Source organism: Pempheris klunzingeri, chromosome 11 (genome assembly GCF_042242105.1).
Source record: "Pempheris klunzingeri isolate RE-2024b chromosome 11, fPemKlu1.hap1, whole genome shotgun sequence".
Lineage (NCBI taxonomy): Eukaryota > Metazoa > Chordata > Actinopteri > Acropomatiformes > Pempheridae > Pempheris > Pempheris klunzingeri.
Window position 1 is genome coordinate 17,069,188 of NC_092022.1, and position 15,343 is coordinate 17,084,530.

General features: G+C 39.3%; 1 protein-coding gene across 1 annotated transcript; it reads left to right on the forward strand.

The window, feature by feature from the left end:
• The first annotated feature begins 4,532 nt into the window (after window positions 1–4,532).
• cdh26.1 (cadherin 26, tandem duplicate 1) lies at window positions 4,533–14,439 on the forward strand. The gene is made up of 19 exons (XM_070839760.1): window positions 4,533–4,568; window positions 6,333–6,389; window positions 6,490–6,582; window positions 6,678–6,827; window positions 6,923–7,070; window positions 7,267–7,436; window positions 7,551–7,679; window positions 7,773–7,958; window positions 8,092–8,363; window positions 8,833–8,978; window positions 9,078–9,308; window positions 9,406–9,627; window positions 10,574–10,698; window positions 10,806–10,880; window positions 11,508–11,564; window positions 11,763–11,837; window positions 12,545–12,583; window positions 12,731–12,802; window positions 13,473–14,439. Exons 1-19 carry the CDS (start codon window positions 4,542–4,544, stop codon window positions 13,689–13,691), a joined length of 2,493 nt encoding a protein of 830 aa, XP_070695861.1. The 5' UTR covers window positions 4,533–4,541; the 3' UTR covers window positions 13,692–14,439.
• The last annotated feature ends 904 nt before the right edge of the window (window positions 14,440–15,343 follow it).

The window sequence follows — 15,343 nt, forward strand, 5'->3', positions numbered from 1 at the left end:
GAGGAATGATTACAGAAAACAAAACTAGTGTCAGTGTTCAAATGGGAGCCTAACCATTTCATGTTTCAAGATGTTGAAAAAATGTGAACCTATCCATTACAACTGACAAATGACTCACTCTGCATCTCACACATTAAGAGTTTGTTTGTTTTCATAATAGTTTGCAAGGGAGGAAAGACTTTCTGCATAAGGAACATTTTAATTAAATGCCTCAAGGCTAAACAGTATTATACATACTGGCAGCCACTTCTCTTTTCACTGTGCATTGAGGTTTCTAGTCCTTCTAGTTTTACATGTTTGCCTGTAGTTTACTCTGTCCTCTTTGACTGTCTTTCTTAGATCGCATAACAGCTTTGGCTAGTTTGTATGCAGAGTCAGCCCGCCCTGTATGCTGAACATGCAATTGTGTAGGCCCAGTGAATGATGCCGTCTCCAAAACCCAAGCAGTAGAACAGAACCGAGCCGTGCATCTGATGTGACAAGGGGGTCTTTCTGAAAACGTTGTGTGAAAATGTTGAGGCTGAGTCCCACACTTATTCACACTTTGTGGAACAGATTTAGTAGAGTGAAGGTAGATCGTTACTCCACTGGGAATGGATGCTTTCTCTCATCGACCATGGCTCAGAGTTCTCCTCAGTGCTTTTCTCTAGCTTTCCCTAATTCCTCGCCTTTTGGTGTACATTCACGAGGGTTTAGTAGTTATTCTCATGGCTCCGGAGCACGTCATGGTTTCAGACAATGAAACAGCTGCTGAAAGGATGGCAACTTCTGCACCATCCCAGCTTAATGGTTCCTTGATCATTGGGGTCAGGCCTCTTTGTGTGCTCTGTATCATGGCAAGGACTGGTATTGCTAGTTGCCTGCACTGAACTCCTGTCAAGCTATTACATGCTGCACTCTGCCCTGTTCCCATCCTTTGTCATGAGACAGTGTTTGACAGAGTGTTTCTCTTGACTTTCCTCTTTGCCAAGAGCTTGTACATGATCTCAAACACAGAATGCCCAGACCCGCTGTCTGGGAAGTCCAATGCTTTGAAACACAGAGAGATTAACTTCATAGACACACAGTTATCGAAACCCCCCAACATCCTGAGATCATTGAACCAAAACTTTTGAAGTATTTTCTACAAATCATCTTTCATTCACTTCATCCATTTGCCTGAAACTCAGACTAAATGATTTATTTTGAATATATTACTGTAAAATCCTTTTTACCCACTAAATCACACCCCCGAAGTTAAACACATTTTCGTCCCTTAACTGAACTCATTCAGGCCGACTTCATCCACTTTTTAGGTGTCAGAGATTTCAAATCTAGGCATAATTTCTTCCTCTGTCGTTAAGTCCCTAAGAGTGTATAGAAGGAAATACTGGATCATTTTTTCTATCCCCTTGTTCAAACTTCCAGTTTACCAACACAGAGTTTGCCAACTCTTTTTGGTTTCCTCCCTCCTCTAACCTCTATCCACTAATGTGCTTCCAAAAGTGGAACAAATCCACCTTTGTCGTTCTTGAACTTTTCAAAATACATTAGGCATTTACTCATGCCTTGCCTCCGGACATTTTGGGTCTACTGTTTACAAGCTTGCATGCCACTACTGCCAAAGGGACTACTCTACAGTCTACAAAGATGCCTTTACACTAATATTGAGTTGAGAATGAGTTACTAAAACCAGAGTCAGCATAATCAATTCCTCCTTTCCACTTCTACTACTACGTTGGCACCGATTATGCACAAGTATAATCCCAGTAAGTGAAATTGAGAACATAATCTGTTTGATGACATTGCCCTCTTATGCCTTGGTTCATAACCCAATGTAAGAAGGACAAATATACAAGTGGTTCCAACAGAAGTGAAGACAGAAATGAGATCCTTTAGGACTAAACTTAAACCCCCCTCAGGGAACACCTCAGGGAACTTGTCTTCAAACACTCATTCAACACAATCCCATTGGTTAGACGGTATAATGCATGAAAACTGCATTATAATCATGCTTATTACAAATGTCATAAACGTATGTAAAGAATTACACACAAGGGCGGTTATGCACTGCAATCAGCATATCGCGTGACAAACAAAATAATCTTCTGGTGACCTGAGGCTAAATCAAAAGGGAGGAGCTCTCTCACCCATTTCTCTGCCAACAGTTTTGTTTGTGTGGCCTCACAACCACACTGTGTTCCCACACCGTGAAGACCCTGACCAGTGGAGCATGTTTTGGTCTTCTTTCTGAGAAAACTAAAATATTTTACGACTGAATTCAGATTTGGATATCAAATGTTAGGGCTAATTAGTTCTGAAAATCATAATCTAGTCGTTTCTGCCTGCATTAATGCATTATATCAATGTGAGGAGTGGACTACTTTCTCTGGCTGCTGTGACTCTCTGAAATCCCACCCGTAAAGCTGTCAAACATGCCATAGAGCCTAGGGAAGAATTAAACAACATCATTGTGAATGTGTCTCCGTGTTCATATCCGTGTTTCTCTGGGGGATCCTGTTTCCTCACTGTGGACTCGCTACAATATAATTGGTGAGATTATAAACATGAGTCTGTCTGTGTGATCCACTATACCTGCCTTCTGGCCAACAACACCCTGCCCCTTTTGTGATCTTTTTGGGTGAGGAACATTAATAACTAACTGAGGACACATTTTCTGCACATCTCATTTTAACTGAGTGAATGGAAGAGAATATAAATATGTTAGAATATGTTATTTTATAGATATGTTCTGAATCACTAGATGAGGCAGAAGGGTGTTAAAAGCAGAACTAAAATCAATTAAAAAAAGCAGGCCTGCGTAAGCTTTGGTGTCTTACATGCTAAAGAATCACATGAGTGTCACAAACACAGGTAACACTGACAGACAAAGAGGGGAAATAGACCAAACACATGGTTGGAAGAGGAGAGCCAAACAAAATGCAGTCTGATTACATCTGTAACTTTGCTTAATTCTACTGACTGGTAGAAGTAAAGAAATATGTCTGACACCTCCTCTGTTTATGTTAACCTATTCAAAGTAGCTACCTACTGGAGGTCAGCCACCACTGACACACTTTTAGAGCTTCTTCTCTCCACAGACACTCCAAAGAAATCATTTGAAAAAAAAGAAATAAGCATCAAGTTTATGCTGCAAGCGATGGGTGGGGGCAAAATGTACACAATGTACACAAATGCACAATTTCCCCCTGCTACACTCCATCACTAACCACCATTTATCTTTTAATTGGGGTTCAGCCTTTTCAAATGCCAGTGAGCTCTTTTAAAATACATTCAAGTACTCTGTCATTGCCCTCCGATGCATTTTTATGGGCCAACCAGGAAGTTGGCACACCCTTGTTCCGTGGCCAAATAGGCAGTGGGATTTTTCCATTAGACTTTGGTTTATTGCAGAAAGTAAGCTCTGTGGCAAACAAACGTTTATGATATTGACACATTTTGTTCAGCAAGACAATCTTCAGAAATGATCCCCACTTTTATGATTTTTTCAAGTGTAAAGCCTAGCATTGGGATATAAAGAAACTACACCATGCTCACATGACTAAATTGTCACCACCATTAAGCTATACTACAACGTTTGAGTTAGAACAGTTCACAAGAGTGCGTGTATAAACACGCCTAGAAGTTGGAATGGCTACTGAGTGAGTGAGTACTGAATGAGTATCCATGTTCGGCATAATGACCCCAACAACCTCTGTAAGTGTCATTTAGCCACTTGTCAGCTAGCACCTTTTTTAAGTCACATAAAAACGGGAAAAAAAACCCAAAAAGCATCAAAGCACATAAGCACAGAAGATTGTATTAACCACAGACCTTATGTCCAGCATCTAACCAAAACCCAATTCAAAAAAAGGAAACAGGAAAGGAAACAATGTGCAAAAATACAAACTCATTTTCGGGTTTCGGTACTCTATCAAAAGTCTTTGACGAGTTGGACACAATCATGCTCATTACTCAGAGGACTAGATAATTGTCTTTTTATCTGCAATTTAATCCTCTGACCCAGTCAACTTCAAATGAGCACAAGAGGAAAATGCACAATAGAAAAATAAAAACAGATTTGGACCAAAATGCCATGTGGTGCGAGTATTAATCTAACACTTTGAGGGCCTATGAAACTGAGCTACTTTTGCATGTGAAGTAGGCCAGACATAAATAAGGCATGGTAACCTGATCTATACATTTAGAGCGGTGTGCACCTGAGCCAAGCCCTGTTTCTCAGCACAGCCAGAAAGCCCAGTAAAAGTCCACATTACCATTTACTCTCACAAAATATATTTAGATATAGAAGAAAGTCTACATAAGTCTACATAATGCGCAGCTCCATGTCGTTTTAACCTACAAACAAATTCGATGTACAAACACCACATTTAACCTGTGCTAATGGCTGCCCGCATGTACAAACAGGTCTTTGTTAACTGCAAAGTCAGCCAACCTCCTGCCTGTAGGCATTGTGGGCCGTCTCCTGAGCGATCTTATTTAAGCTGTCCTTGACTCCTCTGGAGCACTCTCACAGTGGATAACAAGCAGAGAGGACCAAGATGAGGACCATTTCCCTGCTTCTCTTGGTAGGCTTGAAATTCTGAATTATCTACAGTTACATGTATTTACCAAATTGTATATGCATCATTCTTTTTAACCACAAAATGTGACGCGAATGTTTAGTTAATTGTAAAATTGTTTCGAGGGAGTTGTGAATGAATGTCTAAATGCATTGAACATCTTGTTGCTATTCAGTTAAAAACACAAAGGGAAAATGCAAATGGTTGATCAGGTCATCAGGTAAAACCCGTTCTATGCATTACATTATGGAAATAGAGGTTGTAGTCATGGTAACATGAGCTGCTTGGCATAAAGAACACCACCACCCTCACAAACTTAACAAAGGCATACATTTTAAATAGAGCTGTTGGATTTGACTGGGTTATACTTCCGTATACTTCCTTATTAGTTGCAACTTCAGAATCTCAAACCCTGTGATGTTTTTTTAATCACTTAATTCCTGCAGTAATTTACCTCTGTGTAATAATTTGTAATAATAATTTTTAATCTTTTTTTTAATTCATACTTTTATATATTTATTTTTACTTTGTGTTTGAAGTGTATTCTTATTCTTATTCTTATGCTTATTCTTTTGGAGCTGTGTGTAACAAAAAGCAATTTCCCCCTGGGGATTATTAAAGTAATTCTGTTTCTGATTCTGATTCTGATTCTAATGTGGTCTCATCTTTTGTGGCTATACTGTAAGGCAATTTCACTTCTTCTGGAATAAAACTCCAGCTTTGCACAACTTACTCGTGTGCAACTAGAAAATGAGTTTCATTTAATGAATGCGTTATGTAGCTCAACTCACTGGAACATGGCTGAGGTCTCAGCTGAATAATTTTCATCAGTGCCTCAGTGAATCAACATGGACATTTAGGTGAGCAGGTGTAACACTTTTTAAATATCAATCACAAAGGTTTGTGTTAATGCACTTCCATTCTAGCGAAATGCTGGCTCACGGACAGACATCAGAGAAAGAAGCTGAAAGTAATGTTCATGATGATTATTCTAGTTGCAGACATCTGAATTCTTTGATCCGACTGGGGATTTTTGTTGGATGTCTTTCTTTGCTTTCATTTCCTGCCTCATCTCTAGTGTCAGTTATTTAATAAAAAAAGAGATAATGATAATAATCCATCCATCCAGTATGTATACCGCTTATCCCCCAGGATCGCGGGGGAGCTGGAGCCAAGATAATGATATTAATACAAAATCTAATTTCAAGGTTCTATATTAATTTCATTTTGAAGTTTTGGCTGTAGGTCATGGGTTTTGGCTTTAAAAGGGCACAGAATATATATATGTGTATATATATATACATATATATATGTGTGTATACATACATACATATATACATACACACACACACACACACACACACACACATATATATATATATATATATATCCTTATAAAATCTATAAATTTCTTTTTAATTATTTTCTTTTTTTAATTAGGCACAGGAGTTATGTTTTGTTAGATGTTTTTTCTATTATAATTCTCATAATTGCTTTAATGGTGATTAATATATTTTCACGGTTTGTAAGACTAATTTCATCAAGAACTCAAATAAAAATTGGTGTCACTCACCATTGTGTGAGTGCCATTACACCAAGTGCCATTACTAACTGTACTGTAATTAAATGATGTACCCTTCTCATAGAGTTAACTAGGGGGATATTGTTGGACTTACCCACCATGCAGGTTTGATATATTGGTAATGTTAAGTTGCCTGTACATGTGAATGTGAGAATGAGTGTCACTATCCAATCTTTCTGTTGTTGTAGGTTGTTTCTACAGCCTTGGTAGAGTCCAACTCGAGACACAAGAGCCGTGCCAAGCGGGTAACTGTTTCATGTTTCATTGCAAACTCCTGCCAAAACATTTTGCTTCCAGCAGAAATGAAAAACATTTTATGTTTGATCCACATTCTGGGTTCAACAGGAGCTTTTGTCGCGTTCAAAAAGAAGGTGGGTTTTGTCTACGCTTGAACTTACGGAAGAAGCTAAAGGGCCATTCCCCACAAAGATTTCGCAGGTACAGGACATTCATTTTGCAAATTAATAATTGATATACTGGTTGGGCTTCACGTGCAAACAATAACACTTCAATGGTTTGTGTCCTGACACTAGATGTTTAATGACAGGGCGGATCCAGCGGCGAAAAATCACAAGTTCCGTATAAGTGGAATGGGTGTGCCAGATGTGTTCTCCATCAATGAAGAGACCGGAGATGTCTACGCCCATAAAGCTGTTGATAGAGAGAGCATTGACCTCTACCAAGTGAGCTAATACTGAATTGCCAAGCCCTTTGATGAAAAGTGCACTTTAGACACATTTTCAATCATCAGAAATAATTTTACCCCCTTTACCCACAGATTAAGTTTCATATCTTAAACAAAATCACAAACATAGAAGTGGACAAGGAACTAGCTTTTGATGTAGAAATTAAGGACATCAATGACAACGTACCTATATTTGAAAACCCTCCAAAGAGACAGACGGTGATGGAAAATAGACCAGAGGGTGAGTATAAAGTTGTGAAAATGACTCAGGTAATGCACATTTTCTGCCTGCAGTCACTGAGATTCACACATCAAACAAATGAAACAAATAAAAAGTGATAATGGTGCATCTTTCAGCCTGTCTCCTATAGTCATATTGTGTACTTTTTCTCACTCACATTCACTCTCCTTTACTTCCTTCCCTCAACCTCTTGAAGGGTACTTGCCAGTGCGGCTGCAGGCCAAGGACAGAGATCAGATGAACACATCTAACTCTGAAATCACTATCAGTGTGGTTTCACAGACACCACTGGAGCCCAAGATAAATGTGCAACAGATTGATGGCAGATTGGCCCAACTCACCTTTGAAGGATGTTTTGACTATGATGTGAGACTGCATGATTTACTGGGCCTCCATCAGTGGGCAGCTGCATGCACATGAACTTACACGAATGCTAATTTGTCTATAGATATATCTAAAAATCTTTTCTATATGTTTCAGAAAGCAAATAAGTATGAAATTATTGTTCAAGCAAAAGATCATGGAAATCCGCCCCTTTCCTCCACTGCTGTTATTACACTTGATGTTACTGACACAAACACTCATACCCCGATCTTCAAGGACAGAAAGGCATGGATTTTTTTTCTATTGCAATTGCTGGTATTAAAGTTGCTTCGCAGAGTGATGTAGGATATTAAAGATGAAACTGTTCTGCTTGTCTAGTACGACGCTGCGGTGATGGAATCGACCATCAAACATGACATTTTGAGAGTAGCGGTAGAAGACAAAGATAATCCAAACACTCCTGGCTGGCGTGCCAAATACTACTTCATTAAAGGGAATGAGGACAAAAACTACCAAATTGAAACTGATCCCAACACTAATGAGGGTATTCTGAGTGTCATCAAGGTAATTCTGCTTTTCTCACGCTAATAGAATCCTAATTAATTTACAGTGGGCTAACCAAGTCTAGCAAAGTGGTATCATTTATCATAAACAGCAGCAGCACCAACTCTGGCCTAAACTTTTGCATTTCTTCCAGGGGAAGGATTTTGAGAAGACAACTAATACCACCCTGGTGATCGGAGTTCGGAATGAGGAGGAACTATTCGTTTGTAAGGATAAATTAGCTAATGGTGCAGCTCCACCATCTGCAGATACAGTAAACATCACAATCAAAGTGATTGATGTCAATGACCCACCTGAATTTGAGAAAGACCCAGCTAATGTGTACCAGAAGGAGGAGGGCGAGCCAGGAAAGGTGCTGTTCTCTCCAAAAATCCATGATGTTGACTCTGACATATCCAGCATCAGGTTGGTATCTACGTACTGTGCGCCTGCTGCATTAATTGCCACATTGTGATTAGAGCCTGGCCCATGCTGGATTAACAATATCTAATATTTATATATATTGATATATCAGAAATAACCTGCCAATATCATCACACTTCTTACGGAAAGTTACTTGATAACCTGGCATCCTGTATACAATAAAGCTTTCTTCAACCTTTTAGCTAAGCAGTACCCCAGACAGCCCCTGCCTTTGTGTGCTAATGGAAATATTAGACATATAAAATGCCAATCTAGAAGTTGCATGCAAACAATGAAGTGCATGCCCTTTCTCAGTTAGTATTTTATCCACACACATGACCTCAAGTTTGTAATTGCCACTAAGGTACATATTGATTGTAGCACACAACAAAGCTACACATTTGGTATCCTGCAATTCAGTGTTTTGACTTAATATGCTCTGCTCCACTTCCATTTCTCCTCCTGTGATTAGGTTTAAGCTAATAGATGATCCAGCTGGATGGGTGAAAATTGATGAGAAGACAGGAGAAATCACATCAACTAAGAAGATGGACAGAGAGTCATCCTTTGTTAATGAGAAAGGCATTTACAAAGTCCGCATCACTGCCACAGATACTGGTATAAAGGAGCTCTGTTGTTTAGCTCGATAATATGGCCCACTGGTAAACTAAATGCATACATCAATTCATTTTTTTGTTCTCTGCTGTGGTTACCAAGGTGAGCCTCCAGCCACTGGTACATGCACTATCCTGGTCCACCTGGTGGATATCAATGATAACAAGCCTTATCTGGTCAACAAAGGCACCATTCTGTGTGGAAACAAGGGTAACAAGGTCATCATGCCTGCCAATGACTCAGACATCCATCCATTCAGTGGGCCCTTCGCCTTCTCCCTGGCGGGTGATGACGAAAACCTTAAGCAGATGTGGAAAATAGACCCTGCTTTTGGTTAGTACATATCTATTAAACCCTCCTTACTAAAACAAAAAAGACAAAATTGTTCCAGTTGAAGAGCTACCACACACCTCTCTGCATCCTTCACTAGGTCATGAAGCTGGGCTTATTAGCCGGAAGAGTCTTCCTTATGGTAACTACTCAGTGCCCCTGGAGATACAGGATCAGCAGGGCGCGATTGGACATGATACCTTTGAAGTGACAGTGTGTGACTGTGGAGGAGGAGATAATTGCCTTGGAAAACAGCCACTCACAGCAAGCCTTGGGGGACCTGGCATTGGACTAATCTTTGCAGGACTCCTCTTATTTTTGTGTGAGTATGGCAACCTTTGGCAACATTGAAAAAAAGCAAAAAACATTCTCAGTAAAACTACAGTGATCCTTCCTTAAGAGTTGAGCAAAACTCAACTGGACTTGTTGAAGGTACTTGAAGACGTTTCGCCTCTCATCCAAGAGGCTTCTTCGGTTCACAGACATACAGTGATCCTTACATTTTTTGTACTTTTTTAGTCAGTCCCACCTGTGAGAGAAAGTTAAGATAAATAAATGAAAGGAGCCAAAAAAAAAACCAGCGACAAAGAGGGTGTACCCCGTTAGCACTCCCCGGCCGCCTACTTCATAGGCTACACTGAACCCCTTTAAAACCCAAGCCATTATCAGCGGTAGTATTGATATATTGTATACATATGCACACATATGTACATACATGTACTTTGAATTTTCACCATTCTTCCTGCTTTTTTGAATCAAATAACTTGATTAAACCATAACAAGACAATTTTAACGTTTCTAGATCTACCTCAGATCAATATAATCATGTCCTAGTCATTTTGTCTCAGATGGCTAAAAAAAATTGTGGATTGCAGTCTCATCACTGAGCACCTTCACTGGAGCACTTGGGGGTAAAAGACCAACTTGCAGGTTAATTTTTTGTTTACAATAGTAAGATCCAGGGGAAGCTTTTTCACAGAATGCCTGTTTCATGAACTACGGTCAGGATACTGTGACTGTTTCAGCAAATATGACAAAAAGATATATTTTTTAAAAGATATCAATCGCTACTTTAAGGGCCTTGCTCATGGGCACCTTAATGGCAGTAATGAGAGAGGAGCAAGAGCTGCTCTTTCACTTTTCCCACCCAGCTTTATCTTACCTTCCTTAATTTAAGCCACCATTGCGCAGGTCTATTAATTGGCAGTTTGCTGAAACCTCAACTTGTATACCCTGTCCTCAGTGTTATTTTTAATCTGTGTCTGCAGTATTGCTACTCCTCTTCATGTGTAACTGTGTGAAGAATGATTTCAAGCACATCCCTATGGAGCAAGATGAGGGTAGCCAGACCCTCATCAAGTACAATGAAGAAGGAGGGGGCTCCGCCTGTAAGGTGCGTTGGTTTTGCTGTGTCTGAAATTAGAGTAAAACTGTGACCGTATGCAACAGTTGGGGAGAGAAGTTTACTCTATTCATTCTTTGTACTCTCTCCTCTGCCAGGCTGAGCCCACTCTGCTAGTCACATCTACAAACACCGTGACCGTGACAGACGGCCTAAAACAGAGCACCATGCAGGTACCTCTTCCATTCCCCCATCAGCCTCTCGTTCCCGTTTTTCTGGTTGATTCTATCATTGACAGGCCTTAAGTGTGTCAGTGTAGGCAGTGTAGGTTTCGGTAGAGAAAGAAAGGGAGTTACATAAAGTAAACCTTCAGTGTTTTAGAAAATGTAGCACCTAATCCTATTGAAGAAATGAGTGACAGCCATAATGTTGACTTGTTATTTGTCTTTGTCTATCTGCCTGATGTGATGACAGAGAGACAGACATGTGACGTGGTTGAGATGTATGTTGTAGACACCAATGATCAATTATAGGCTTTGTACAGAAATAGCTAACAGAGTTAACTTTTGTACTGATCGCATTTACTGCAATTAACCGCAAAGCACAATAGTATCATTTGAATATGAGATTAAAGTTTGTGGGACACCAGCAGATGTTTACCAGCAGAAGTTTAGGGAGTTGGTTGAATGTAATGTATATACTGATGAATTTAAAATTACAAGTTTTAGTTATGCTATTTTTATCTTGTGGCAGTATTTCATTTTTCAAACGTAATAAAATGCTTTGCTAAATGCAGCAGACAAAAATGCATTGCTGTTTTTGCTGGGCTTGCTCATAAATTCGCTGTATTAATTTCTCAGGTGGCTCCAGTGATGGCCCAGGACATCAGTATGTACAACACCTCAAGGTTCACCACGGTGAGTAACAGGTCTTTAAATACTCGCCTCTGCATGTTTGGCAAAGAATTGTGATGATTTGAAGGAATGACTATGGCAAATTATGCTTTCCAAACAATACATGAACTCACAGTGCTTAGTTGTGGTTTACAGATATAACCTAAAAATCTCTCTTATGCTTTTGCACCCTGGTTTAACCTCACGGCATATCCCCTACAGATTAACTCCAACATGACCTCAATGGGCATGCAGTATCAAAGAGACCCTCCCAGAAGCCACGAAGGGCAGAACATGGTTAGTGACTACAACTGTGATTACAAAAGCTATCATGTTTTTCTTTTGCATGCATTGCCCAATGAATGTGCTATCAGACGTCATCTGTGAGCTCCATCACTCTGATACAGCTAGGTGCACGCTGCCTGCTTAAATCCACAAGATGGTGCCGCAACCACGATTATAAGATAAGATAAGATAAGATAAGATAAGATATTCCTTTATTTATCCCACAATGGGGAAATTTCAAGTCAGTGCAACAAGCACAATACCTATCTAGCTTGTTTTTTCTAATCCCATTTGGTTGTGTGCTAGTTTTTTCTGTCTATTGTCTATTAGTCTATAGGTCTATAGGTCTATAGTTTTTTTGTTTCTATCTGTCTATTGTCTATTTGTCTATAGGTCACATGATATCTCAAAAATTGGTTTTAAAGAAATAATTAGCTTTTGCATGGATCTGCATCCAGGGGCAAATTGCAAATGCAAATTCCTTATGATGTACTGTGTCTATCTATATCTAACTATAGCTATATATATCTATTTAAAATATGTGGTAAATGTGGTAAATCCTGATGCAGATTAAAACATTGTCTTTTTAAAAAACAAATATAGCATGGTCTCTACGAGTGTAAACCGGTTCCAGTTTGAAAAAAAACACAAATACAGTGACTAATCAGATAAGACATCAGGGTAGTAAAGACTGAATCTGTTGATTTTCTTAATTTTAGTACAACACATGGAATACAAACACGACCAACATGTACCAGGTAAGTACTGCTCTTCATTGAATTAGTGTGGCTATTCTGTACACACTTCCTAATGCATGTACACCATGTTAATTTAGCAGTGGGAAACCTATGCATTTACATTGTGTTTTGGCTATAAGAGCTTGCAATTCTCCTCTCTGTGAACAGGGAAGCTCATCAAGGTACAACCACTCTTTCAGCCTGCGGTCAAATCAACACATTGCAGATCACATCAACTGGGTAAGAAGTTTGTCTCACATCACACACACTGGGCACAGTTGAACACTGGGCGTGCCCTGTGAAGGCATTCATAAGGCACTTGTCTCTTCCTCCTGTAGCTCAGGAGGTAGAACGGGTTGTCCACTAATCACAAATAGCTTTTTACTTACAAAGAAAGTGCTTTGCCAAACAATATTAACTGCATGGAACAAATCATATTCTTATTTTGAACAGATAAATCTAACTGAGACAGTGTTGTAAATGGGTGCAGGAATTTCCCGCATTATAAATGCTAGATATGTGGGAATCAATTAAAGTATGCGCAATATCTGCAATCCTGCACTGGAATTCAGGCTAATCGCTAGACACTGCACCAAAAGTTGACAGACCACCATCTGGCACGGTAGCTTGCTGCCATCGGAGGGAGAGGATATGTGTAAATGGGTGAATGAGAAGCAAATTGTAAAGTCTGGGTGATAGCTCTATATAAAACTCAACCTATAACAAACATAACGTGGATGAAAACAAAATCGTAGTAAGGTCTGCCTCTGCCTTAAGCAATGAAAGAACTAATTGTGTCATGAATATAACATAATACATGCAGACTGAAAGTCTTTTGAGGGGTATTTTGGTATGACCTGGTTTTAACTAAACGACCCAGAAATCTTTTTTTGACACTTCAATCCCACAGAGACTGCGCACAGTTGATGGAAACCAAGTGGACCACCTAGTGGACCAACCCTACGAGTATGCCTACGAGGGACAAGGCAGCAAATGCCACTCATTGGATGAGCTGTCAGTCAACAACCTTGAAGATGATTTGACCTTTCTGAATGATTTGGGGCCAAAATTCAAGACTTTGGGAGGCATCTGTCATCAGACAATTCAAGAAAAAAACATATGGCTTTAACAAGCAATGCTGGACTTTACCCCATGTTAACCTTCTGGAGAAAAGACATACCACTTTCTTGCACATTGACATGTCACAAATTTAGAGCCAGACATCTGTTGGCAAAACAAGAATAATGTAGCAGAGGTTCTATTTTTTTTGCTTGAAGATGGAATGACTGCACTGCATCAACTGTCTTGGTTTGGTGATTTTGAAATATGACATTTTGACAGTGACTGGGTGTGTCTACTTGTTTTTTACTGCGCTACTTTGGGAGTGATGTTGGGAGTGCCACGTCTCAGTGCTTTCAACGGCACATCATTTCTAGGAGGTTTTGTAAGGGTATTATTTTGATTATTCAAACTGTAAATTTATCTGTGAAAAGTGGGATTTTTTAACAGTATATAAGATTTTATTGTGGTCATAGCATATAAGGTTATATTTCTACGAATCACTTTTTCCAAGACTACCCTTTTGTAAGAGATCTCTGATAAGAACTAGCAGAAACCTGATCATTGTTGTTCAGTAGTAACTGGACACTGGTGCTGTTCCAACTAAAATGAGGTACCATATATGTTTGTGGCCTGTTCTTAATGATCTAGTGATTCAGTGGTGTGGAATTACCAATATATGTTGTGTATGATAGACTGTATCGCTTTGTTTTTTTATGCGCATTTTTTCATCTGCTGTTTAAAAACATGGATTGTTTTCGAGAACAAATTGAAATATGGTATTTGGGAATAAATTTGGATTTTCCATTTCTAAAAGATATTGTAGTGGCGTCTTTCATTGTAAAATTGTTTTAGCTGGAAAGGGGGGGAAACTAATTGTTCATTTATTGAAGCACTAGCAACATACTGTAATACTACACTGTTACAGTGTTCACAAGATCACATGTACTATGATCTGAAGGTTTCATTGTTTTCTCTCCCTGCATATAATTGCAGTGACAACCCCACCTAACATTGTGCAGCATACTTGAGATCATTTATGAAAACTGTTCTCATCAGCTGTCTACAGTGTTGGTATAAAGACTGCATATCTACATGTTGTGTTCTGTCTACAAGCTGTTGTTGAAACTTGCAGTGGATGCCCTTTGGCCAGTCAGCAAATGTGACAGAACTTGTTTTTGATTCACGCGTCTACTCAGATGCCAAGTGAGGTTAAGGTGTGGCACGGAGAGTAATATGTAAATCTGACACTTGGAACGAGGTTGACACACACACACATAACATACAAATATGTTTTTTACCTTCAGCTCAGTTCAGTTTCAACACAGTAGGACAATAGGTGACTCAGGCTACAGCAGTTAAACAAGTTAAACAACACAACACAAATACAAATACAACATAACACAAATCTACTGTAGATTACTCATGGAAATAAAGTTTCAATAAATACATCTTAAGGAGAAGAGAAATGTTTTGTTATTACTGTAACAGATTGGGCCTACAATGACATTTATAGTTTGTTATATGATCTTTAAACCAATATTTAATCCCATCCACACAAAAACACATTAAAGCCTCTGTCAGCATACTACAAGTTGGCACAGGACGGGCTGTGCCAATCTGTAGTATGCTGGACCTAATCATCCAGACACTTGATGAAGCTCGACTTTTTTTTTTCCCTCACTGATGTCACGCACGTTACCACGCAGGGCGTTGTCCAAT

Coding starts and splice junctions, on each gene's coding strand:
- cdh26.1 (XM_070839760.1), top strand. CDS start 4,542: ATGAGGACCATTTCCCTGCTTCTCTTG. Junction 8,979..9,077: donor CATCACTGCCACAGATACTG/GTATAAAGGAGC, acceptor GTGGTTACCAAG/GTGAGCCTCCAGCCACTGGT. Junction 9,628..10,573: donor AGGACTCCTCTTATTTTTGT/GTGAGTATGGCA, acceptor CTGTGTCTGCAG/TATTGCTACTCCTCTTCATG.